Here is a 27,087-nt window from a genome sequence, read left to right as displayed (position 1 = left end):
CCTTGGTGATGGTTTATATACATTAATACATTCTGCGAAACGCGCGGTGTCTTCTGGTGGTTCATGTAAATTGGTTTAGCATTTTCAGTAAAGCATTACCAAAAATATCGTCATTAATTTTATCTTTATAAGTTTATATAAAATCAATAACAATAAATTTGTACCCATTTTATGGTTTCTGTCGCAAAAAAACATGAAGAGGCAAAGGTCCTTACAATCTATCTGTCAGAAGAAAAAAACATTCGTAAACTGTCAGTCGGTTAGTAAAAAGCTGTTTTTGACCAGCTCATTACTAACCGACTGATGACCGCCGACTGGCAACACTCCGTGGTTATCTTGTGTTTTATTAAACATTTGTTCTGTCTTTCTGATAAAATTGATTTTACATTCGAAAGAAAAATAACACAACATTGTTTTTGTCACTGGGCTAAAGTCCCTTCTTAGAGGAAGGTTATGAGTTTATTCATCATTTTGCTCAATTGCAAGTTGGTAGACGCAGATAGCTGACTCTCGTCCGGCGTATGCTGGTAACCTCAGTGGTGCTTGCCGGGTTTGATACCGTAATCTGCAGCTAAGGATCACGCATAGTAGACACTAAGCAATCTTGGCTCTTATTGTGTTTATTATTTAAAAAATATATATTTGAAGATGACTAGGGGCGATCATCTATTTCCCATGGAGGTTTGTCTAAGAAGTCATTAGTTATTATATAATCGAATTCTTGCTTCATGTATACTTAAATAGTTATATTTGACTTTTATAAAATGTATAAAAAAATATTGACAATGTTGTTAATTCATTATTTTACTATAATTATTCATACGAGTCAACCATTTGCATAGGACAAAATTTGGGCTTAATTCAAAAATCAAAATATTTCGAACAATTTTAAATAGTCAATAATAAATTAGTCAAATATATGTATTGATGTTATAGTAACAAAGCTGCAGTAATATCTGTGTATCTAATGAAATGAATTAATATAATTTCGCGCTGTCGTCGCAGATGTGACCGTAACGTAAATGGACCTATACGATTATGTTCATTCGGATACATGGTCCAACCATGGTATGCTCATTTGAAATAAGAACACGGGACAAGGCGCGCGTTCCCGCATAATTTTAAAACAGATTATAACAAAACTATTTTTTTTTTATTTATAAGTAACTCGTGAGTTTTATATATTTTGGCTGTGATAAAAAATAAATAAAAATGTTAAAATATACAGTGAAAAAATATTGTTCCGAAGGAAGCAAAATTAACCAAGTAATGGTGGCAGTTTTGAGTAAGTTTTTTTTTTTTTAAATTAAGTCTTATTATAGCTACACATGATTTTTATAAAAATATTTTAAATTAAAAAAAAACCAATGAACATTTTATTATTCTCGAAAAACCGATCTTCTTTCCGATCTAGGACTGGTCGAAAATAAGATGACATAAAAAAACATAAAAATGTTAATTTTCGACATGAGTTAATTTATTTTAAAAGAATATAAATTGGTGAGCTTTTATATAAAAAATACCTTTCTTGTGTTTCTTAGAAATATCTTGTCTAGTATGCCTTCATCTGCTCATAATGACCCTGATGTTATTAAGCTCTGTCACGACGATTACAGCTTCATAAGAAAGCTGAGGGCTTTGAGCTTTTAAGCGCTGATTTAGATATAAACGTTTTCTGGAAATGTAATAACTTTGTGTTAGCCACGAACTGTTTAAGCTTGCGATTAAAATAACATTTATAAAACGCATCGTTTCTTAAGAAAAGTATATTTTCATGTTCGTTACTTTTAAATATTGCGGAGTTGCAATGTATTGCATGATTAAATTTTGTAGACGATATCAGTTGTGTTTTTTTCTTTTATAATACAAGAACATATATCACTTCAATAGTCTAAACTCTAAATTTAAAACGTGTGAACTATAAACCGCAGCGAGTTAGTTACATATATTTTTTTTTTTTTATGTTAATACATTCTACTTAACGCTCTGCATATACTGGAATGAGTTTTATTCCATAATATCCAGGGACGATAAGTACTGGCTAAGTAATTTTTTAGTTAAGTGTAACATAAGGATGATCTTTTCCTCCTAAAGAGTAGTTTTGGAACGACTTCTGTGTCGGTTGAACGACTGGTTGTATATCCATATCTGATGTTTATCTCCAGCACTGAGCATGTGATAAATTTAACAAATGAATATTGAACGAAAGCTTGGTTTGCTTACTCTGATGATATACACGATTAAGGTTTATAGTCGACTTACTCGAATGTCTTGGCTTTATTTTATAGCCACTAAAATGTTTAATACAAGGATTTTCATTAAAAGAAAAACGCAATTACAGTTTTCTAAATTTAATATTATATTTATATTCCTTATCTGCTTTCTCAAAAATACGCATGATTTTTTTTCTAATTTTTTTTTTTAATTTCTTCATTAGTCAACTGGCACGCGTGGTAGTTTGTGCAGTCTCGAGATATGGTGAATCCCGTGCTGTGGAAATTGAGATTATTATTTTTATATATATAATTCCGGTGTTCGTCTGTTTCTTTTCTTCTTTTTCTACACGGCTTAACCGATTTTAATTAAAGTTTTTTCTTTTATTTTCAGATCATCAAATTAAAAAATAGTTATTGCATTACAAATAACATGTAATCCTTATTTTTTACCTTTTAACACACACACAGTTTTAATTTAATATTTTTTTATAATGAAAATGATGAAAATCACTAGATGATCGCTAGATTTTTGCGAAACCAGGACTTGTAAATAGTATTCTTCACAAAAGTAAAGTAACAAACTGTTAACGTCCCACTGCTGGGCAAAGGCCTCCTCTCCCATTTGAGGAGAAGGTTATTTTTGGAGCTCCACCACGGTGCTCCAATACGGGTTGGATGCACGTGGCAGATTCTCAACCACCACGTACAGGTTTCCTCTTAATGTTTTTCTTCGCCGCCGAAGACGAGATGCATTATAAATACAAATTAAGCACATAGCTTCAGTGGTGCTTGTCCCGGATTCGAACTTAGAATCATCGGTTAAGATTCACATGTTGTAACCACTGGGCCATCATGACTATATAATGCACTTTTTGAAAGTTTTTAAATCAACTCCACATATTAGTATGTGTCTTGCAATTGATTTTTAAATTAGTCTCTTCAACCGATTGAGTGAAATTTTACCCACATTTTGTGATAGTGACATATTGACAGTTATTTTTACGTTTGCCTATTAAAAAAAAATAAAGCTCATGTCAAAAAAATTACTAATAAGACATATTACTCAATACAATATTATATCAAACATAAAACTCAAAACTCAAACTCAAATTCCGTTATTCAATATAGAAGCATTACACTTACTTATTGATAGTTAAATTAAACACTACCACCGGTTCGGAAAATGAAACATCCTGATAGGAGAAGAACCGGCGAAAGAAACTCAGCGGGTCTTTTTTTTGTCAATCTAATTAAATTACATATATTGAATATGAATAGAAATAGCCAGGATAAAAAGCGTGGATTTAGTATTCAATTGATTTATAGCCGGGATATATAAAAATTTAACTGTATTTTACTGACATACTCCGCAATGTCCGTAACGTCCGTAATTAAAATGATGAAAAGTAGTAACTACTGAATTTCTTGCCGGTTCTTCTCGGTAGAATCAATTTAACCGTTGGTAGCTCTATATTTAATTCAACGCTACGAAATTCCAATTCAAACGTGATTTAATGAGGCTACTTGAATGAAGAAAATTTCGATTTTGACCTTATAAAATACATAAATATCGGTAGGTATATTTTATTTATTATTTCGTATCTTCACAATCTCGCTTTGATATAATTATTTTCTTCAATATACAATAAATTAAAACTCTATATACCTTTAGATTATGTAATTATATTTGATACTAGCTGTGCCCGCGACTTTGTGCGCGTATGAATTTAACAAAAAAGTTATTTTTGTAGCCTTATATAGTTACTCCTTATTACATGAGCTATATGTTAGTGAAAGTCCCGTCAAAATTGGCACACTCGTTCCAGAGATTAGCCGGAATAAACAGACAGACAAATAAAAATTAAAAAGGATATTGTTATATGTACCGTGTATACATATTTAGTAAAAAGCGGTTATTTAAATATTACAAACAGATTCTCCAATTTTATTATATGTATAGAAGATATATTAAATATATTCCTATATATACATATATACTAATATTTTTCAACCACCATTACCAGTAATATTGAATGTATTTGAATGAGATTTACATAGTAATATATGATTCACCATAAACCATAGAATATTAAAGCTATGTTGTTGCACAAAAGCACGCTAGTGTCGAGCGTATGTTTCTTAGTATCCGACAAATTAGCATGTGTATACGAATACATTGATTGTAAAAAAGCATGCTACTTAATCGAAGGTCTTTATTTTTTTGTGATATCATAAATATATTTTAAATGTAATACATTGTACCATATTGTTTATAAATAATAAATCATTTTAAAAAGTTCCTCTTTATTTAATATCATATTATAGTTATTTAAATTAAACGGTACGATCGAAATAAATTTAATTTAATGACTTTGTGAACTTGTCTCAGACGCGCTAGAAAGAAGCGTGCTTCTTTATAGCTTTAACCAACACAAGCTCTCAAAGAACTCGCAATGAACATGCTTTTAATGAGCACGCTACCCTGCAAAGTAACGTGCAGTATTAATGGCTTGTGTGTTCTAGATATCAGCAGAAATCGTCCCCTCCAAGCAAACTTTCCCCCTCTTTCTCTTTCTCTCATTTCTTTCTATTTTATTCGATTGTTTATTATACATACTCATAAACTTATTTTTTTTATTATTTTAATTTTGTAAATTTAATTTTGTAAATTTAATTTAATTATACTCAAATTTTGTTTATTAATTTCATTGTGTCCGTTTTTTAATAAATGCGAAAGCGACTTGGTTCCAACCGTGTGTACCACGACACCTATATTTTGTTTGCTATCTTCTTCTTTCAAATGTCAAATCAATGAAGACAGAGAGAGATAAATCTGTATTTAATTTAAAAACAATCAAAGTTATAATTCTATACCAGACATATTAATAGCGACATATATTATGATAATGTATTCAGTTGTTGATTTCAAGGCTAAGTCGTTGAACCGATTATATAACATTTTTTGGTAGAGATAATGAGCCCTTGAGTTACGATACGCTACCTTTATGTAAATATTAAGCCCTAATAATTTAAAAGGGGGATGGGAGATTGTGTCAGATTTCCATTTAAATATAGTCAATAGTGTTTTTCTGTCACGATGTTCAAAATCTTCCCACAGGTTCACTCTCCAAATCCAATCGGGGTGAAGGTCAGGCGCAGCACAAAAAGATTTACATGCGTCCCGAGGCGCGACAAACACTTCAAATTTCTTAATTCCTACTGAGAATTTCTATCAGAAAAGTGAATATTTTCGTAATGACCCGACCCGGCCATTGACCCGTGGCCTTTGAGATATGTAGCCTCATAAGCCTTCCACTAGAACAACGACAGATTTAAATTCTTGCCATAACAAAAAACAAGATAAAAACCAATGATATATAATTATGACGCGCGGTATGCAACGTCAGTTCGCTTTTCCGACACAAAACATAGAATTAACGGACAGAGTTCTCGCGTAATATTTTAAGCGAAACGACAGGGGAAATGACTTGGTGAATTATGTAATGTTTGGTTCTGATTATGATGTTAATGTCTTAACTAATTTACCAGAAATATATATTACTGTTTCTTTCTTATGTATGGAGTTAGAAAGGATAAGCATCGTCTTTTTTAATTTTATTTTTTTAACATTTTGCATCACTTAGAGCTGTATTGTAAGAATAATATTGAAACTCGCCGCAGAAGACAAACGTGATATGACAGTATTTGCTATGCGATATTTACTATAATGACTTTAAGATTTAATGGATATAGGTGTCAAAATAACGTAACACAACCCTTCTGGGGTTAGATACAATTTGGGTTCTTAGAGAGTACTTACGGCTAGGTTTCCTGCTGTATTGCTTCGTGGCGTCAATTCAAGTTGAAATTTTAATAGAAAATTATTTAATAAAAACAATATTTTAAAAAGCTTTATAGCTACATTTAAATTTATTCTATTTATATACTTTCTTAAAGTAAATACAAAATTAATCGTGATCGAATAATTAATTCGTAATCTAATAGATAATAATTAAATCTATTAGACTGTCTAAGCTTTCACCTGCGTCATTGAAGTAATAAAAAAAAATAATTAAATGTCACCGCGCCCAAAAACAATAGACTTAAACAAACTTCAATTTCATAATGACTACTTTTTCTATCTCTAAATACGTCGTCGGTATAATCGATCTAAATTAATTAATATAATTAACACATTTAATAGGTGAAAATGGATTTATAACGGTTAAACAATCGTTGAAATAATCTTTAAAGTCATTTATCTAACTGGAATAATATAAAAATATACATATTTATATATATAATAAAACTAACGGATTCGCTATATGTTTAAAATATATAATTCGCAACATAATTTGATTAAAATGCTACATCGATCTGTGTCAGTATATTTGTGTGCCTATTTTTATAAACTATTTTTTTTATAAATTCACATTTTATAGGACTATTAATTGTATTAATTTTAATAACATTATCCTAAATTCGATCATAGTAGCCAATTTCAAAGATTAGCTAACTAAGAGGGTATATTCAAAACGCAAATACATGTGCACTCTATACCTCTTTGTCCTCTGGGTTGACGGACTCAGAATAACCAACCAAACAGAGAGACAGGATAAACGATCAGTGCAATCCGAGGCATGGAGGAGACATACTGCAAATTTTCTCAGTTTTTAATTGTTAGTGAGAATATATTAAAAGAAAACTTCCGTAAAAATATATTTATATAAATTAACTTGACACAAATCGGAATGTCAAAATATCAAGCAACACCTCGTCCTAAACGTATACGTCCTATACAAATTCAGACTAAATTATTTGTAAAGTACACAGTATTTTAAAGAATAAGTGTTAGAAATTAGTGAGGAGTTGATTTTGTATCTATTATTTAAATAATTTCAAAGATTTATTAGATGTTTTCTCTAAGTAAATATGTTTAAAAATTAATAAACCGTTATATGTAAAGCTTTAAAACTTGTAAATTATCAAAGGTATATTAGTTACCTACGAGATTGTTATTTATTACTTATAGTCCGAGCTTCGTGCGTAGGATGTTAAGAATAATTTCTGATTCGAGATATATACGGGCGGAAGTTAGAGCCGGTTCCCACTGGGTCGTGACGACACATTTATCGTTAGTCCGGTTGGCTCTTACCCTTGTCACTGGGTCGTGGCGATACTTTTAGCACTATGAACTGTGTCGTTTATACAAAAAACAAGATATCTTACGATACGACATGAAAACTATACTAATGTTACAAAAATATATTGGTCTACATTGGCTCGAAATGGGTCTATTCAGGAGAAACTACATAGAGAATTAGAAAAAGTTCTTCGCCATAAACAATTGTGGCCGAAACTAATTTATAAGTATATTAAATTTTGAAAATATTTATTTAATTATTTCAAGCAAATAACAAACATAAATAATTAATTTAAAAAATATTACTTATTATCTTATATATAAATATATAAAGAAACCAGTTAACAATAACTTTTTTTTTCTGTTTAATTACCCTTTTTCTTTTTTTGGTTGGTAGTATGCAACGACCATTAGGTACAGTTAACAAAAAAAAAGTACAGTCGGTACATTCGTATGCATCTTCTTTAATTCATTAATAATGTCTATGGTTGAATTTCGGTCACAGAACGAACATTAATTTTAATAAATAGATGCAATTCAAAGCTTCTAATTCTAGGTCTACTTATACAACGGGGTTGTGATTATCATGAAATACTATTTTCACCTTCCAGACTCAGAACATCCATTTAAATGTTTACATAAACGACTAACTGCGTACATGATAAAATGGATACTTGCTTTAAGTCCTGTATTTATTATTTAGATTGATAGACTTAATATTAATATTTTATTAATACTTGTTTTGACATTTTAATTAATTTATTTGTAAGAACATTCAAAAGCTCTATCATTTTACTTTAAGTTGATCAAAGATTACATGATGAAAATAGTATAGGTAGAATCAATCATAATACACAGACTTAAGTATTAAGTATACGGCGGTATTTCACTGGTGTTTTTACGTATTTGCTTTACTTTATAAACATGATAATGTGAATATTTCCACAAATATAACAAATAACACATTTCCGGTTACTATGTAGGAGAGTAAAATCATTCACCAACCTTGCGGATATTGTTTTATAAGTAAAAAAATATATATTTGATTTATTTGCGAGTTAAATCGCTGTAATTATAGTTAGTAATACGTCTTGCTAGTTAATAAGTAGTAATAATTATATCTATTGTACCTTTAAATCTTTGACAGTACGTCGGAATGAGTAGAGGCCGGATTAAGAGATATCCAAAACTTGAGATTGGTTCTGAAAATAAAATATTGTTATATTTGCCAATAACACAATATTATAACAATAATATTTTGCTAAAACTATACAAATTAAAATCATTGTTTATAAAGACATAAAAAGAGATAAATTAGACTAGGCTGTTTTGATGAGTTACACAAATAATAATAATACATATTTATTAAGTATTCAATTGTAATACGGAGTCTTTCGTTATTAAAACCTATAAATGTATAGTACATATATTTTGTAACACGAATAATGTACAAAATAATAATAGATGAACGTATCTTCTAAAGTCCAATAACAATAGAAATCTATGAAGATTCGATTTATAGAAGAAAATGATTTACAGTAAATTAAATCGATTAGTTGTTCCGTTGCTTCAAAGACGTACAAACTAATAAACAGTGTTCGCTACTCACTAACAATGTTATTTATCTGCGCGTACATAACACGCGTTCCAACTCATTAGGACACATCAGCTGTGCAATTGTTTTGTTTATAATACACTCGGCGGCGGGTGAACGAACGACGAAGTTTTGACGTGCTTAAAAATAATCTTTATTTGGGAAGTCAACGTGATATACAAAGTGTCTAATTCTACATATATATACAGTCTTAAAATATATTACCATGTACATCACTCTTACAGGCTAACTGATCATGTAAGACAAAAAACAAAAAAAATGTAAAGAAACAGACAAAAAATACTACTGTGCTTATTAAAGAACAAATAAATTACAAAAACAAAAATAAAAAAACTAATTAAAATTATAAAATCTTATACTAAAAGACACCACTAATTACCTTTGAATCTCAATAGAATCAAGATTGGAATCATCAGTAGTTCTTATAAGAACTCACTACGTATGTCACTTGTGAAATGTTTAAACGACTTTAAGGATGTATGTAAGGTCAAATCCACCTTACATCTAATGTCAATGCCCAATCATTTATGTTCGCATTTTAAAATTTGTAATGAAAAAAATATGTCATTTTGATTAATCATTTAAGATTTTGAATCAAATTAATACGTAATTTGATATTTAAATTTAAATACTTCAATGAAAATGTGACTGCATCTATCATCAACGATAACATATATTACGTCGGTATATATCTATATAATATATTGTCAAGTGCTGCGTTGCCGCATTTACGTGTCCAATATGGTGTACGTACGTACAAAAGTTAATCACGAATATCTCCATAACGACATCGGCAACAGTGGCATTTTATTTCCTGAAAAAATGTATGTAGTTTCTGAAAATCCTTTATTGGCCGTGCATTGACTACGATACATATATTTTTTATCATTTTAGTTCGATTTCGTCAACTTCCAGTACGAATAAAACGGTGTTTAGTGAGGCTTTTATTCTCAAATATGTCTTTCAAATCATCGGCTAAGTTCCTTTTTCTTTTTTCCAATCGATGCAACGTAATTAACTCCATTATATATTCTAAATTTATCGAGCGTTAGACAAGTAGATATATTTTAAATACATCCTTAAATGTTTTAATTATTAGATACATACAATGTTTTAATTATCACTTCCAGACATTTCAGAATCGTGTTCTGTATTGATTTTCTATTCTACAAAAATCCAGTTGCGGTTCGGTCTCGATAACAACAACGGTAAAGTAGAATTAGCCATCAGTTACGATATTAAGTTTTTTTTTTTTAATAAAGGTAGTCTTGCGTTCACTACAATTATGCCTAATGAAGTGCAATAATGAGGTCTTGGTTGATGTAGCGCCGTTTATTCACTCCTCGCTTTTGTTGTTAAGTGTTATTTAAGTGCATAGGAAATTGTCAGTAAGGTTGTAATCTTAGATTAAGAAAGGTTTATCAAAAGATTCTTACGTTAGACTACTCGGAGATAGTTTAGACATGTCAATCTTCCCTGATAATAAGTTTAATGTTTTATTTCATAAGAAAATGTACATTACATTTTTAAATTCACAGTGTCAAGAAACATATATTATAATATTAATATTCGTTTTCGTTTAGTTCGAAGCGACCCTACCTAATCATGGTTGGAATTAGCTGGTTTATAGATTTCAAAGAAAAAAAAATTGTTTGACTTACGTTGGAGGAATAGATTCTATACTGTTTTGTCTTTGCCTATTTATAAATAAAACTTATCACTACTAATTGAGTCATCGTTTTACTTTTCTCATTATTTTTTTTTAATAATCACTTAGTTGTCTCTAAGCCAGTTAAACACAGATAAGCATAATTAATTGTATAAACTGGATGTGATTTCGTTCAAGTTTTTTATAGGCGTGCGTGTACCTTGTTACTTAATTAAATCGTTATTTATTTGTATATTTGACAATTTTGACATCAGACGATTAAAGAGACTTGTCACGGATACGATTGTGAATTGTTTTTTGAAATACATCGATTTTTTAAGACATCGTTAGTGGAAATGAAGAACGGCTAAAGCGCCAAAATTGTACATTTTAGAAATGCGATTTAAAATAAAAGCTATAATCCTCATTTTTCAAAAGTACCAATGTGCTGTTTCAATTTTTCCCCCTTAACACTGACGTCATACATTAATTAGGGATATAAAATAGTAATGGACTTAATTTTTTATTCGAAGGTTGACTTTAATGAGTTTATAATACCCTAAATATTATTTGAGAAACTTGTGTTTTAAAAAGTTAAATAATTTAACAGTCTGTAAAATGTCCCACTGTTGGGCTAAATCTCCGCCTTTTATTGAGAATTATTCTTTGATCAGCATTCGCGTGTTTTTTTTTTTATGTTAGAGGTGAGAAACGACCAGTCCGTTGTAATGTTTTATTTATTACCTGATATTTTTTAGCGCGACATTCTGTGGAAGATTTAAAACATATTGATTTATTTTTTAAACGCTCTTTATTTTAAAATATTAATACTTATAATAAAAGCAGTATAAAACGCGAACGTTGGACCATAAAAGTTTCCATGCAAACATTATGACGTATCAATAACAATAATTGCATCAGTAATATATTTATAAAATACTTTTTTTTATAAAATAAAGCCTTAAGCGATACTAACGATCAATCAAATCGTATATTTTTAAAACAAGATACGTCTTACTACAAGTAAAGAATGACATGTAGGTACTCCTTCTTGGTAGGTGTAATTACGAAACAATTTATCGCAAATTCTTCTTAGAACAGACGGTGAATTCCTCGTATTATAAATAATTTGACATCACTTTGTTTTACAAATTTGTAAATTAATAGAAAAAAATATTAATAAAAAATGTTGATGAAATCGATTCATTTAACAAAGTTAAAAAAATGATTCTTCCTAAAAAATTGTTTTGGAGGTTGTTCCACCAGGCTGTACCAGCACCGAGTTTAGTTTAGATTAGTGGAATCCAACAAAAGTGTACATAATGAACAATATAAATACATCTTTCTCATCTTTCTGAGTTTGTTTCGCTGGTTCTTCTCAGGTCGTCGTGTTGTGAGTTATTTCTGAACTGGTGGTAGATTTTTGACAATCAATAAGCAAGTGTACAGTTCTATATTGAATAAAAAAATATATTTTTCATTCTGACTATATAAATTAAACGAGTGCTTGCCAAAGTTTCAAACACGAATCGTCATATAAAATCCAGGGGTTCCGATACTGAAACAACTAAAACAAGCGTAAACATGTGACGGTTAGTTGCAAGTGGACATTGGTCTAGAAGCTTCGATTATTACATGAATTAACAAGAAAAACAAAATGATACAGTTGCAGAGAACGACCCTTGTAACCAATTGATTTTCAATTACACAATGACTTGATTATAAAAGTTCATTTTATACGATACAGCTCAGAGCGCATATAGTACGAATACGTATGCATGTGTGTTTTAGTGGTCAAGATGGGCGTAAAAATAATTGGATATATTTTCACAGTGATGTTATAAAACACAATACAGATGGAATATTATAGTGAAACAAAAGCAAATCTTACAATAGATACTTAAGAAACATAGAAAATGTTTATAATTACTTGATCTACAATTTTTGTCTGACCTATTTTTATGATAACTCTAGCAGTTTACGAGCGAATGCAATTAAACTCATATTTTTGAACTTGGACCTTGAATGTTTTTTAGCAGTCGTAATATAGGTTGAGCAAAAATCCCCACCTATATTATGTCTGCTATATGTATACGTCATCTGTAATAGCATACTCAAGATTTTTCAAGATATATAGATGTATAGATTTTTTTGTTTTCTGGCGCGCTTCGTTTTTATACAAAATACATTTTTTCATTCACACATATGTATAATATAGGATCGACGAAATAAATAGACTAGACCTGAGACAGTGCCGAGCTCAACATTAATGCCCCATTAACGAAATTTTGCATAGTATCGAAAATGGATACACAATAATTAATTTTATTAAGTAAAACATTTATTATATCTATATTATTTAAATTATATTTTGGATGATTGGAAAAGCATTTTCGATAACACGAAGATTTCTACTCATCCTCCTAATTTTACTGCCACTAAAGTCGCCTAAGCCGTTAGCTCCTGAGCAATGAAAACCTGGCTCACTCACCATTCGAATAAGAAACACAGCAGAATAAAGTATCACAGTGACACTGTGGAAGAATGATCGACGAGTGATTATGAACCCAAAACCCCAAACAACACCCACACCGATGTGTCTTATATAACGTGAAGTATATCTGCTATATATAGAACCTTGTCCTTCAAAATGAAGAAATATTTGTAATTAAACACGTGGAAAACCTACATTAGACGTTGCCTACAAAGTAATAAGTATCGAATGAACGACTTGATTGCATCAAATGAAATTAATTATACTACAAATTGTTGATATAAATTGTAAACATTACATAAGAGAAGTCGATCGAACAGTACATAGTACATACCACTATGGAACTGTTCATGTGTGTAGTGTTTATTATCTGTTAATATATGTACATAACTATAGCCGAGTAAATTATTTTGTTAGTGAATATTCATTTATCAGATTTGTTTTTTTTATTCTAGTTAATGGAGCATATTCCAGCAACCCGCATTGGAACAGCGTGGTGGAATATGCTCCAAACCTTCTCCTCAAAGGGAGAGGAGGCCTTAGCCCAACAGTGGGTAATTTACAGGCTGTAATTGTTAATAATTTGGATTTTTATTGGTTGAGAAGTTTTCTTCGTCTTTAATTTATTTAAATTTCAATTCATGACTCGAAAAGATGATGTGAACTCTTAATATGAGTACATTATATTTTTGTCTACGTTTTCTTTTCTGCGTAAACAAATAGAAGATTCAGAGGTAACTACTGTAGAAATGTTTAATCGTTATTTCGATAGTCTGAGCCAAAAATTAACTAAACTCCAGTCCAGTCCACCAGTAAAGGCAATAAAATGACAAAAAAGTTCTCATAATTTCATTCAAATTTATCATCATCTATCATCTATCAAAAAGTTCACCACCCTTCAAAAATTTTAGTCTGATTATACTGCCCTTCATAAAAAATACTGTTCAAAATTAAGAATTGAAATCTGAATAGAAGAAAATGATGAATAATTAATAATTATACTATATTAATCACATTTATTCAATTGTTCACAGTGGTGCTGCCCGTATTTTCTTATGGCATGGGGATCGGTTGGTTATCACCAATGGGAGCACGGCTCATGTCAGAAGATTCACCCGCAGCAGAAGCAGTACATCCCGATGTAATATCTTGGATGGCGTCCGTCCCCTACCTCGTCGGTACACCGGCGGTATTTCTATTCGGGTTTATAGTGGACAATTATGGAAGAAAAAAGGCGCTCATGTTGACATCATTTTCGATGGCTGTAAGTTAGTTAGGATTAAAAATATACTATGCTAGTAGCTCGTCCCGATTCATCCAAAGTTATCCCTTCCACTGTTCTCCTTTAAAGTTAAAATTTCTAAAACTTGTTTCTTAGTAGATGCGTACGTTATCAATTAAACATATGCTACAAATTTCAACTACCTCAGTAGTTTTTACAATGCATTGATATTCAATCAGGACATTTTCTTAAGAAATAGAAAATACAATGTTCTGACCAACTGGTCATTGATCCTGCAAATTTCAATTGCACACTTCGTGATCTGCACTAAGAACGGATTATATAAAATTTTTGATTTTCAATTGAATCCAATGGAAGGTCAACCAGGAAAAGTAAATATCATAATTATACGTCTTAGGGATTAAGGGTGCCCTTCTGAGCATGCACAAAAATATTAATTGAACTTTCCGCGAGTAATGTCGCGATTAATAGTACTTGTTTCCATAATTAATAAAGCTATAATTGTTTTCATGTACCTGTTTAAAAACTACAATAAAATCCACAATATAATATTATATGATGTTTGTCGTACGTAGTTGTGTATAACGTGACCATACGTTTCGTTTCGAGTGGAACATTCCCGTCTTTAAAAAAAAAGCCTAAAAAGTCCAAAGTCCAAACCAAATTATATGTCTAAAGTATATATTTTTTAATAAATTGTCTAATTACGCAATATTAATGTATTTTATATTTTATAAATAAATAAATATATATTGGATAACATCACATACATTACTCTGATCCCAATATAAGTAGCTAATGCACTTGTGTTATGGAAAATCAGAAGTAACGACGGTACTACAAACACGCAGACCCAAGACAACATAGAAAAGTAATGAACTTTTTCTACATCGACTCGGCCGGGAATCGAACCCGGGACCTCGGAGTGGCGTACCCATGAAAACCGGTGTACACGCTACTCGTCTACGGAGGTCGTTTTTAATTATTAAATGATGATTTCATACCTAAAACGATTATTAAAATTTAAAAAGATTTTGAGCTCCATGTCTTTCGGACGTGGCGTATTTTTTATAAACTCAACATTTGTTAACTTCGAGCTCTTATGGAATAATTAAATGACCGCACTATGTTATGTTAAGTAACTACACTACTTCTACACATACATACATACATATATGTTTCCAATAAGATTTTATTCAACCAACCTTTGTAATAACGATTCCTATGATAATTTCACGTAATTAAGTAATTTATATATTATTAATAAATTAATAAATTAAGAAAACATGTCGTCTCAGTGATTTCGCTATAGAACTTTTCTATATATGAATATAAATATTAAAATTATGCAAAACCAATTCTTGTGTTATACCCTTACATATAGACATGTTACAGATAACTATATTAAAATTCTGTCAATATTTCATTGATTTTTGACAGTTGCAAAAAGTGTTGCTAGAATTTGTACATAGACACATAGATAGGGAGATATTTAAGTATCCAATTTTCACCAACTCCAAGAAATCTCTAAAATAAACCATAAATCTTCTATTTTATACGGTATTCTTGTTATATCTGAGTTCTCTGACAATCTAACGAAGTAAAAATAATGTTAAGTATTTTAATATTGGCTTAAGGTAACTACTTATATTGCGACTTACAACAGTATTTCACTTTGCTTATCAGTGATAAATATCAATAATTGATTTAATTATATTTACATTATGATATTAAACGGCTCACTAACTATGTTAAGTGTAATATTATGTGCGTGTAATACCAGTTAGTGGTGGACTATTTTAACGGCAGAAGGAGTAAATTTAAATAGATCATGAGATTTACAAAAAATAATAATTATAAAACAACACTATTTCACTTAACTACTTTTATTTCACTTCCAAAATTCCGACATCAACTTTGTTGATATTATTTTACACGTTTCACGAATAATCGATATTATCAATTACTTTAGATCTCGATCAGTGATTTCATGTCCATTCTATGTAAATGTTGTTTATGTGTGGGCACGGCAGAGACCACGCCAATTCTCGCACAGTTTTATCATCCTTTTTTGGACAATTTCAACCTTTGTAAGGTCGTTGTGGATAAATCTAGAAGCCTGAATATTCAGTGATCAGAAGGACATGCTATGCCTAGCTATGTTCCCAAAATATATATTTACGAATAATCGCCATCCGCAACCGATATTAATATAATTTGAATACAAGAATAATCGAATAATAATAATAAAATATGCATTTTGTTTACAAGCATAATATAAACGCTCAGATTCCTAATAATGTATAGATTTTTTGCCGTGCGATTTATTACAGAAATAAATCGAACGACATTTTCAATCGGTCATTATATTTATTGTAGAAATAAAGATGTCTTTTTTAATACGGTCACTTTAAATGTTAATAGATAACTAATTAGGAAACAATATACGACAAAGTTTTTGAATCGGTGTTTCCATAGATACTAAAAAAGCGACTTAGTTTTAAATGAAATCTAACATTTTTTTCAGTCGAAAGCGACACTTCTTTTTTCAATTCATAATTTTATAGAACGAAACCCATCTTTAGATTTTAACACCTCCTTCCAATGGAATACACACATAATTTACTATTAAACGGCATATTACGAACTCAATCTAATGTATCTATTTTTTCAGGTAGCCTGGGGGTTAAAATTATATTCCACTGAGAACTGGGCTTTGATATCAGCTCGAGCTGTCATCGGCCTTGGAGTTAGTGGTTCATATGTGGTAACCCCTCTCTATATAAAAGAGATCAGTGATGATTGCATCAGAGGAACACTGGGGAGTCTTGTAGTTTTATCACAGAATTTGGGCAATCTCCTGGTGTACATAATCGGAGAGTATTTATGCTACCACGCGACCTTGTGGATTTGTTTAGCGGTACCACTGATACATTTATTGGTCTTCCCAACGATGCCAGAGACTCCGTCGTACTTATTGAAAAGCGGTAAAATTGAAGTGAGTTGGTATTATTATTTATTATATTTTGATTTATACTATAAACATAACATAAAAGGGATTATTCTATAAACCCGAAAAATATGAAAACAAAAAAATGATTTTTACACATGTACGGAATTTTACCTCATGTGAATTCCAACGAAGCTGACTCAACAATCAGTCTTATGAAAATTCAATCGAGCACCTGGTCTCGCTTTACGATGGTATATCTTGTATCTGCATACATCTTGTAATTAATCGACGTTTTTTCCGTCCTGTAATTGTTTATATCATAATACGTCTGTCAATTGGTTTTGAAAATGATTTCCTTGTTTACGCATCTCTTTATGAGGTGGATAGTTTGCTCGTCTATCAACCTGGAATATTAAAAAGAGACAATTTATATAATAATAATATATTTAGTTTACCGTACCGTTGCTTAACATTATTATGAAAAGTTTATATATTATTGTATCAGGCATAAATAGGGCATCACTATTTGAACAACTAGCTCAGCCGATCCTAAGGATGCTCTACAACACTAATGTTTTACTAATAAAAATACTAGGTGCCACTGGTAACCATCCTTATTCGAATTTTTCCAAAGTGCTATATGCAAACAATTAGCGAATCTTGCCATCGCGATTTAGAATTGTCTACAATTTCACATAACGCCATCTAGTATTCATAAGTTGAAATATATATGTACATTAATTACGTATACACCATTTTTTTTTAAATTAACGACTGCAAGTCCTGACTTCTGTTACTATAACACTAAATCTCTATTCTTAATTGTTTATTAACACTTTATATACATAATTAAAAGATCACCCGCCAAATACCCACTCACAAATAGTCCTTGCATTTTATCATAAATACTAAGATATAAGTTTTTATTATTTAATTAAAGGCATATTCCTCTTCTTTTCGTCGTTTGCTCTTGGCAAACCAGTTTTGTTAATGCGGTGTTATGGCACGTTTGCCAATTTGAAGAAAATGAAGCGCTTAAACACAAACAATTCCATTTTAATTAGCAGTGATATTCTGTAAGAAATCACTTCGTATCTCGCTGGTGAAATGCTGTGAATTGACTCACTATATGCGTTAGACGCTACTGTGATGCGTGTACATTTAATTGACAGCTATAGTCTATGTCGTATATAACTCTCTGACATTTCACGGGCATTTAATCTGTCATTATAGGTCTCTTGTAGTTTCGGATATAATGCAAGATATACTTCTATAATGTTATCAATGAACTCCCATTGAAATGGCCAATGTAATCCACAAAAATAGTGCCAATACATTTAATCTACTGTTTTTATTAAGTTTTAATTTTTGTATATAAATCAGGAATTTCATAAGCAAAGAATAATTATATTATAATAAACGATAAAAAGTTAAATAGTATTCGTTGATTATCATACGGAATATATAAATGTATTCCGCACGATAATCAAAGAATTATGTAATACATATTTACTGTCATTGTTATTACAGGACAACTAACTAACTAATACTGAGTTTCTTGCTGTTTTTATCAATAGAATCTATATTTAAAAATATTCTTGTGAATTGCGTTCAATTTTGTGTTCTAAAATTTTGTAAAAATTATAATTTTTCTATAGGAAGCTCGCTCAGTTTTGGCCTGGTTGCGCTGCCGGCAGACCACTGATACTGTCGTGGACAGCGAATTACAGACATTACTCTTGGAACTGGAACAGAGTAATTCTAGAAAGTTCTTTCCAACGTTAAAGACATTAGGTATGTGACATTAACTTTATATCTACAATTCAAATTAAGCCGAAGACGTTTTTATCCTATGCATATATTCTTTCATAGACGTTTATGGAATATGATCTAGTTTTATCTGGACTTTGTACTAATAAAACTTTAGCATAACGCGTGTCAATAGGGAAACGATTATTAAATGGCGGTAATAATATATACTAGTATGAGCAAGAATCACAATTGTATACATTATAACGAATACATTATTGTAAGTTATCCACATACGTTATGTAATGACCGAGACTGAGATTGACGTAGACAGTCAATGTAAGTACTGAGCATCTTGACGGTTCTTCTCGGTAAAATCTACTTTCCGAACCCGAGCTTTTCATGTAACATTATGGGTCAAAAGTAATTTTATTAGCGTATTTGAATAAAGAATATTTTGATTTTGATACAGAGAGATTGATGTGGTAAAAATATATTGGGATTTGTTCGCCTGAACACTTTGCGAACGTTCCGTCCGGTCCCAGACTAGGAGACTGAGGAAGTAGAGTCCACTTGTGTTCATGCATTTACTTGTGCACTGTAAATAGCCTGCACAGTTTAAAAGTCTGCTTAATTAGCTGCCGTGACCAAAGTCGGACAGGACCATGTATCGAGATTCATTTTGTTTTTGTTTTTGGCGTAGTTTAGTTTGTCAGATAAATTAAGTATAATGCCCTCGCAATAAAACTTGATGTATATTTGAACAGAGATGAATGCGTGTGAGAGAAAGAGAGAAGTATAGGTTTGAAGAGAGGTGGTCCGTTGATTAGAACACGTGATTTTTAGCAGAAGATCATGCAGTATTGTATTTCATTCTTTTCAGCAAGCACTACTGAATTTTCATTTGCTCAGTTTTTGTAATTCAGCTCCTGCTCGCTGAGGGATACATCCTTAATAATCTGCATGTTTTGAAAATCTTTATATATTCTTTCTATATATAAATAATTAATTATATAATCTTTATATATATAAATATTTACAACCTATCTAATAAAATATATTTATTATTTATCAATTATACAAATCAGCATTAAAACAGCGCTGTAAAGTAAGTTGCAAACCTTTTCAAAAGGACAGCAGAACTTAGCTCAGCAGTGGGTTAACATTTAAAGACCGTTACAATACTTTTACTTCAATGTTTATATCGAATAAATATAAAATCTTATTGACTTATGTTCGTACACTTTTTTTACTCGAACTAAGAGTGCGACTGAGATGCAAATAGTGTGCGAATGAGTTGGCGCGATATCTATCACCATTTTTGAATATTTTATATATTGACGCGGGTATAACGGCGTTTTGTTTTTTTTAATTATAGCATTTATGGAAAGATTTGCAAACCCAAGCCTGCTTAGACAAAGATTTAATTATTCAATAAAAATTCAAACGTGTATATTTTATTGGTTTTAACGTTAAATATATTTACTTATTTAAACATTATATACATAAATAATTATATTATCGTGAATCAGATTATGACAAACTTAAATAAATGAATAATTGCGAAATAAAATATCAAAAATGTATTTAGAAATTTTATAAGTCTTGAACTTCCTTCAGACGAAAATGGCGACCGGATCCCCAAATTAAGTTAAAATATTTAACATTTTACAACTACCTATTCAAATACAATATATATATATATATATTTCAATCCTCTGAAACTTTATTTATTACATAATCAAAATTCGATTGATGTCTAAGTAAATTTAATAAAAAAAATATTTTTACTGACCAACACTGACTGAAAGATTGTGAATTATAAAAAAAAAATGTTACCTATATTAAATGAGTAAACCTTTTTGTGTTGTGTAACTGAAACATATAATAAACCAATATACATAAAAATTAAGCAAACGCAATTCGGAAAAAGTGTCAGGATAAGAAATAGTTGTAGGTACGTGTAGGAATGAATCAAATATGAGCACATTATTTAAGAGGATATTTTTAAATCGTTGAAATATGAAGAAGTACTGTTTATACAAAAACAACTAATAAGCTTCTGCTAAAAAAAATTTTGTGGTTAAACTAAGTATTGCACAGTTTAAGTTCTTTTTTAAACTAATATGCCCTTGCAGTTCCCGAAATACCTACTAGTTTTAAACCGCGCTGCGTTTCGATCGATTTCATTCATGAATTAAATTATTAATGAGTCTTCTACCTTTTTCTTCAATATTTTTTTGGTTGATGTAAATTAAAAGATAAAAAAACGACGAAACAAACTATTTTATTTAAATTTGTAAATAAAATTATCCTTTTACTGTATACCTATTTAACTTATGGAATATTCCACGAATCATTTACTTTTAACGAAATGCTCGTTATTCGTGAAGTTGGCAAAATAATTTCAATGCTCAAAACGAAAAGCTACATAACAAATATTTATATTCAATACTTCAATGTCATAACTTCAGCAGTGTACATAAACCCTAAGAGCTGTACACAAAGTAACAACTGTATATATTATCCAATACCCTTAACCTAGACTCGACAAGTGTAGGCAGGCGTATTTACAATTCGTTAAATAACCCTTTCGGCCATAACTTTAATATTGTTTCCGTTGCGTCGAGTTGTTAGTGACCGTGGCTACAAAGTAAGGAGTAACGGTACTCCAAGTGGTAGCTAAACAATACTTCCCATAGCAAGTATCGAATTGACATTGCGTTGACATTCTGTTTATGCGTCTGAGTGGTTCGGAAGTCTACCTTGGTGATGGCAAACATAACTGTGTACCGGTCGCGCCGGTTCGTCCTATTTTGGTAACGGTTCGATAATCGGATATATTTGTTAATGGATCTCTTAATGGGTTCATAGCAAAAATGCGGCAGAGTTGACATTTAAATATTAGAATTAACGAAATTTAGATATTAATACGTGTTGTCGATTGCCCGCTTCGTTTTGTCTAGGTTAAGATGTAACTGTTTCTTTATAGTAATTAAATTAATCTATAGGAATTATAATACGCCTAAAGATTAATTTACATATCATAAGTCCTTGAGTGTTATTTTTATGTTCCGTTTTCGAAAACTCGAAATACTCGAATAGAAAAAATATACTTATATATTTAATATTATTAGTGTTGGATTAAAGAGGTTAATAGTTGAAGTTCCTAGTTGATTGTTGAACAATATTATGTTTAATTTGCTATTATTTAGCAGTGAAGCTTCAAGTGATTGTGTGCGGGTAGCGTCGTAGGCAGTATCTAAATACGTCATGATTTCATTTGTGCTATCAATAGTACCGATAGTAATGACGTCAAGACATCGGTCATCATGACTGACAACAAACGAGCAAAATTGAGCCTAGAAAACTGAAATTTCGGACGAAGATCTACTTTATAACGTAACATGTAGCATCATTGAATTGAATGAAAATGGAATTTGCATAAAATCTCTTTATGGGAGGAATGGGAGGTATTTTAACCGTGGACGGCTGCTTGTAAAAAAAGAATAGATATTTTCTTAGTAATTAAAATGGAAATATTTATCATCCAGTTAAAATAAACCTATGTGTGTAATGTGTACCTTAGCTTGTATAATTTTTATTACCAGACGTTGGGTCGGCAGGGATTGAGACATGAACTATTAGCCATTAGGTGAACTTTCGAATATTTGAAAACGAATAAGATTCGATTAATCATGCCGTTATCTTGTAAAACTTGCCAGGAATGCGGCTTCGTCTTCTAAAATCATATATAATTTTTTTGAAAGTTTATTTAGACATTTCTTAAGTTTAAATTGAAAACAAATAGTTTTTTAGAATTTTTACATTTAGATAGGACAACTAATCACAGACAATGAGATTTAGACACAGATCATTCTAGTACTTTTCAATGATTTGACATATACCTAATAAAAACAGATATTGGGTTTCTCAGGCGAGAAATTTAAAAAAAAACCGCTCGAGCTTTGCAAACTCTCGTGTTATGACTGTGTATGATTATCCCAAGTTAATATTGGCCGCCGTGGCTAAAACGGCCAGAAGGATATTATCATAATCTTTAAACTGAGGTCGAAATCTCTGAAAAACAACTTCCAAATTTTATTTATAAACTAGTTGCGCCCACGACTTCGTGCGCGTTTGAATTTAACAAAAAAGTTACTGTTGTAACCTAAGTTACTCCTTATTACATCAGTTATCTGCGAGCGAAAGTCCCGTAAAGATCGGTCCAGCCGTTCCAGAGATTAGCTCGAACAAACAAACAGACAGACAAACTGATAAAAGTTTAAAAAGATGCTATTTTGGTTTATGTACCGTGTATACATACATATGCATTTAGTAAACAGTGCTTATTTTAATATTACAAACAGATACTAATTTTATTATATGTAGTATAGATAAAAATAAATTGTGTATTACTTTTATTTATGAATAGCGTTAATTTTACCGTATTTCGACCATTCGACGTCAAGTAACCTGACTCCCCATTTTCGGCTAAAGCTTCATATCCTATCATTATTTCTTTATACTTTTTACGATTGTTTCTCTTTGCTAGAGACCTGAAGATCTCTTGTACGAGATAAGTTTACATAACTAAAATATCTTATACGAGCCGGTTTCGCATGGGGGCAACTTCTAAGTAACAAAAATGAGAAATACGCTTAGTAAGAAAATATTAAATATTAGGTCCTTACATATCAGATTGACTTTTTATACGGGAGGAGGGGAGATAATATAGTTTTTTTTTTTTTGTAAAAATAGTTAATTAATCAAAGTATGCACCATTGTTATCTATGCACTTTTGCCATCTCATAGGTGATCCCTTTTCTAAAACAACCATGTCTCCGGCCGTCCACGGGGTTGGTTCTGAAGGTCGAAATTTGATTAATCATTCGAGCTGTTTCTGCGGTACTGGCGCCACGGTTAGATCACGTACTCGTAAATATACCGATATTTCATGTTTTCCATTGTGCGATAATAACCGACACCAAAGAAAAAAATAATGAGGAAAAATCAAATGAATGACTGTTTTCAAAACTCAAATATGCCAGCTAAATGAATTTATAAATTTGAATTTGGAATTCTTAACCAAAGAAGAGATATTTCAGATCAAGGTGGTCAGTACGACAAAACGTTAATTTCATATTTAAGGACCTAATATTTATAATTATTTTATAAATAATTACCTGTAGATATGTAAACCACAAATGAGTAATATGAATAATATAATGGATTTGAATCGTAATTGTATTGTGGAAAATAGATCAAAATTTGTCCACGGCTGAATAATTCAATTTGTATTAACTTTTACAGCCGACTTAAAAATTTAGTGTTACAGCCAGCTGTCCAACCGCTGTTTCACATCGAATATTTTTTTTGTATCAAAATAAATAAAAATAATTATACATTATTTCCAGTGTCTGACCGCAGCACATTCCGTGCGTTCCGAATAACTTTAACAATAACGCTTGCGAGGGAATTGTGCGGTTGCCTGGCTGTGCTACACTTTGCTTCGCTGATCTTCAGTAAGGCCGGCGGCGGCTGGGTTCTGTCAGCTAATGAACAAGCAATGGTGTTGGGAGTAGTTCAACTCGTCGGATCTTGCACTGCGTCTAGTTTGGTTGAAAGGACCGGCCGGAAGGTACGATATTTTTTGAAATATTTTTTTCGCAGAAGTTACTTAAATTACCTACAAGAATTTATATAGCGATTATTGTTAGATATATCTTCACCGGGGTGGGTTCGATTTCAATATGTGACAGTTATTTGTGGCTGTTGCAATAGGCTATTTGACTAATTTTTAAAAACCATTTTATATTATTTAGTAGAGGTTAAGGAACCCAGTAAAAGTTGTTGTCTATAATTCTTTTATTGAAAAATATCAAATTAAAAATTCCATATTTAAATAGCGCGCGAAAACTCTACTTTGACAATATGGCGGTGCAGTGGGGTCGGTGACGTCACATGCCTGTATTGTTGTAATCTATGGCACATATAATCCACATGCAGTAGGCAAACGAAGTTAACAAGCAAGTGACGTCATCATAAGCCCGACCAATCAGGAGCGTTTTGTGTCACGTGACAAACGTTTAAAAAAATGCATATTTTATTTGGATTTTTGAAAAAAAGAATTATTATTTTCAACTTTCGTTAGTAAATAAACATTTTTAAACGCATAATATATACTGATTACAATAATTGACACTTTATTTTTCGCGTTGTCAAATAGCCTATTATTAACAATTTATTAACACATTTATTAGACAAACAAAACATTATAAAAGATTAACCCCATCATATAGCCGTTGCTGGGCACGACATGCGCGGTGTCCGGCGTGGCGCTGGCGGCGCTGGGCGCGTGGTTCGCCATGAGTAACGGCGAGCACGCGTGGCTGCCGGTACTGGCGCTGTGTCTGTGCATCTACTGCGACGCCGCTGGCCTGCAGCCCGTGCCCTTCGTTATAATGACCGAGATGTTTTCTTTCCAGGTATGTTTATATTGTTACTAAGTTATATATATATATATATATTATTTTATGATATTAAAGTGGCAACACTTCCTCCGATACACAAGTTTCCTTCGATGCTTTCCTTCACCACCTAGCATTATAAATCCAAATTATGCATCATATTAGATATTATGCAGGATATGCTTAGGAGAACACTATTCAGAAGAATACGATATATATACGAATACAGAAAGATACGATATCGGAATGGAAATAATCTCTGTCCCAAATGAAGACAAGCAAATAAGTTGAAAGTTATTTTAAACAAAAAAACTTTTTCATAAACTTGTTGTTAGCGGTTTTCTCGATGCAAAGAATTTATAACATATAATACGCTTAACGCTTATAATATCAATACATTTTTAAATGATTAAACATGTCACGGTTTCTCTGCATGAACATTGGGAACTATACGCATATACAGGCAAAAACAATACAGTTCAGGACGTATTTCTACTCTATTTGTCAATCGAGTTTCTTTTTTTATGGTAGCCTTTGACCTATTTTGTTATATGACTATATAGTTACAATAAAATGTCCGCTGTTTAAATTTATTTCAATGGAAACACAGTATATTTTATCAGCTATAATAAATGTTATTTGTTTCAGTACCGCGGTACGGTCACGTCGATTGTAATAGCATTCGCGTGTGCTCTAGTCTCAGTACAGCTGCGAGTCTTCCAACCTTTGGCCGCAGAAGTTGGATTATATCTAGTTTTTTGGATCTTCGCCGCTGTATGTCTCGTCAGCACGGCCTACATCGCCTTCTACGTTCCAGAAACCAAGAGACGATCTATAGAAGAGATTTATGCAGAACTCGGCGGGAAGAAAGAAAAAGACGCAGAAGCTGACGTCACGAGGCTCTAAGCTGATTGTAATATTTAGAAACGGATTTCTTTTGAAGCAACTTGTCAATGTGCTTTGGATAAAGGCTTATTAATAATGCCGATTAAGTTGCGAGTTGTATAGTCATCATCGTAGTAGAAATATGTTCTAGTAATTAAATATTATTTTTATTTTAAAAGATAAAAAGATATCCTTAATGTACGCTGTAAGTTTAAACGATATTTTATCTATATTAATAGCTCTGTTGTCTGTGCTGTTAACTTTCTTGGCTTTAATCAGTTTTTAATGTTAGTATGTGTTAATATATCTTCAGATTTATATCTACGTCTGGCTGAGAGAATGCGTCTGAGAGGTCCGTAGTCGAAACAAACATGTAACTTTGAGATGGCGAGGAATTTATTACATTATATATATTATTATAATATAAGAGTTTATTTGCCATTATAACTAATAATATCATTAAACATTATATTAATAAAAAGTCGACTTACATAAGATGTTATAATGTTGTGATAAATTTCATTTTAAACAAAAATGTTTTTTTTTTTAACTCGTACTGCGCTTTCATAAGGTAATATCAACCCGTTATTTCTGGTAGTTTCATGACCAACAGACAGACGTCAGAAAACATTATCTCAGCGAGCGAACTTAAAAATCTTTATATTCATAAT

General features: G+C 31.1%; 2 protein-coding genes across 2 annotated transcripts in view; one reads left to right on the top strand and one right to left on the bottom strand.

The window, feature by feature from the left end:
- LOC113403119 (dystrobrevin beta) overlaps positions 1–27,087 on the bottom strand; it is a 170,224-nt gene that overhangs the window by 124,238 nt on the left and 18,899 nt on the right. The window lies entirely within an intron of this gene.
- LOC113403126 (facilitated trehalose transporter Tret1-like) lies at positions 1,034–26,766 on the top strand. Its single transcript, XM_026643579.2, has 7 exons — positions 1,034–1,285; positions 14,151–14,380; positions 17,034–17,357; positions 18,971–19,106; positions 24,479–24,702; positions 25,364–25,549; positions 26,180–26,766. Exons 1-7 carry the CDS (start codon positions 1,213–1,215, stop codon positions 26,435–26,437), a joined length of 1,431 nt encoding a protein of 476 aa, XP_026499364.1. The 5' UTR covers positions 1,034–1,212; the 3' UTR covers positions 26,438–26,766.

Source organism: Vanessa tameamea, chromosome 25 (assembly GCF_037043105.1).
Source record: "Vanessa tameamea isolate UH-Manoa-2023 chromosome 25, ilVanTame1 primary haplotype, whole genome shotgun sequence".
Lineage (NCBI taxonomy): Eukaryota > Metazoa > Arthropoda > Insecta > Lepidoptera > Nymphalidae > Vanessa > Vanessa tameamea.
This window is presented reverse-complemented; position numbering and strand designations above follow the sequence as displayed.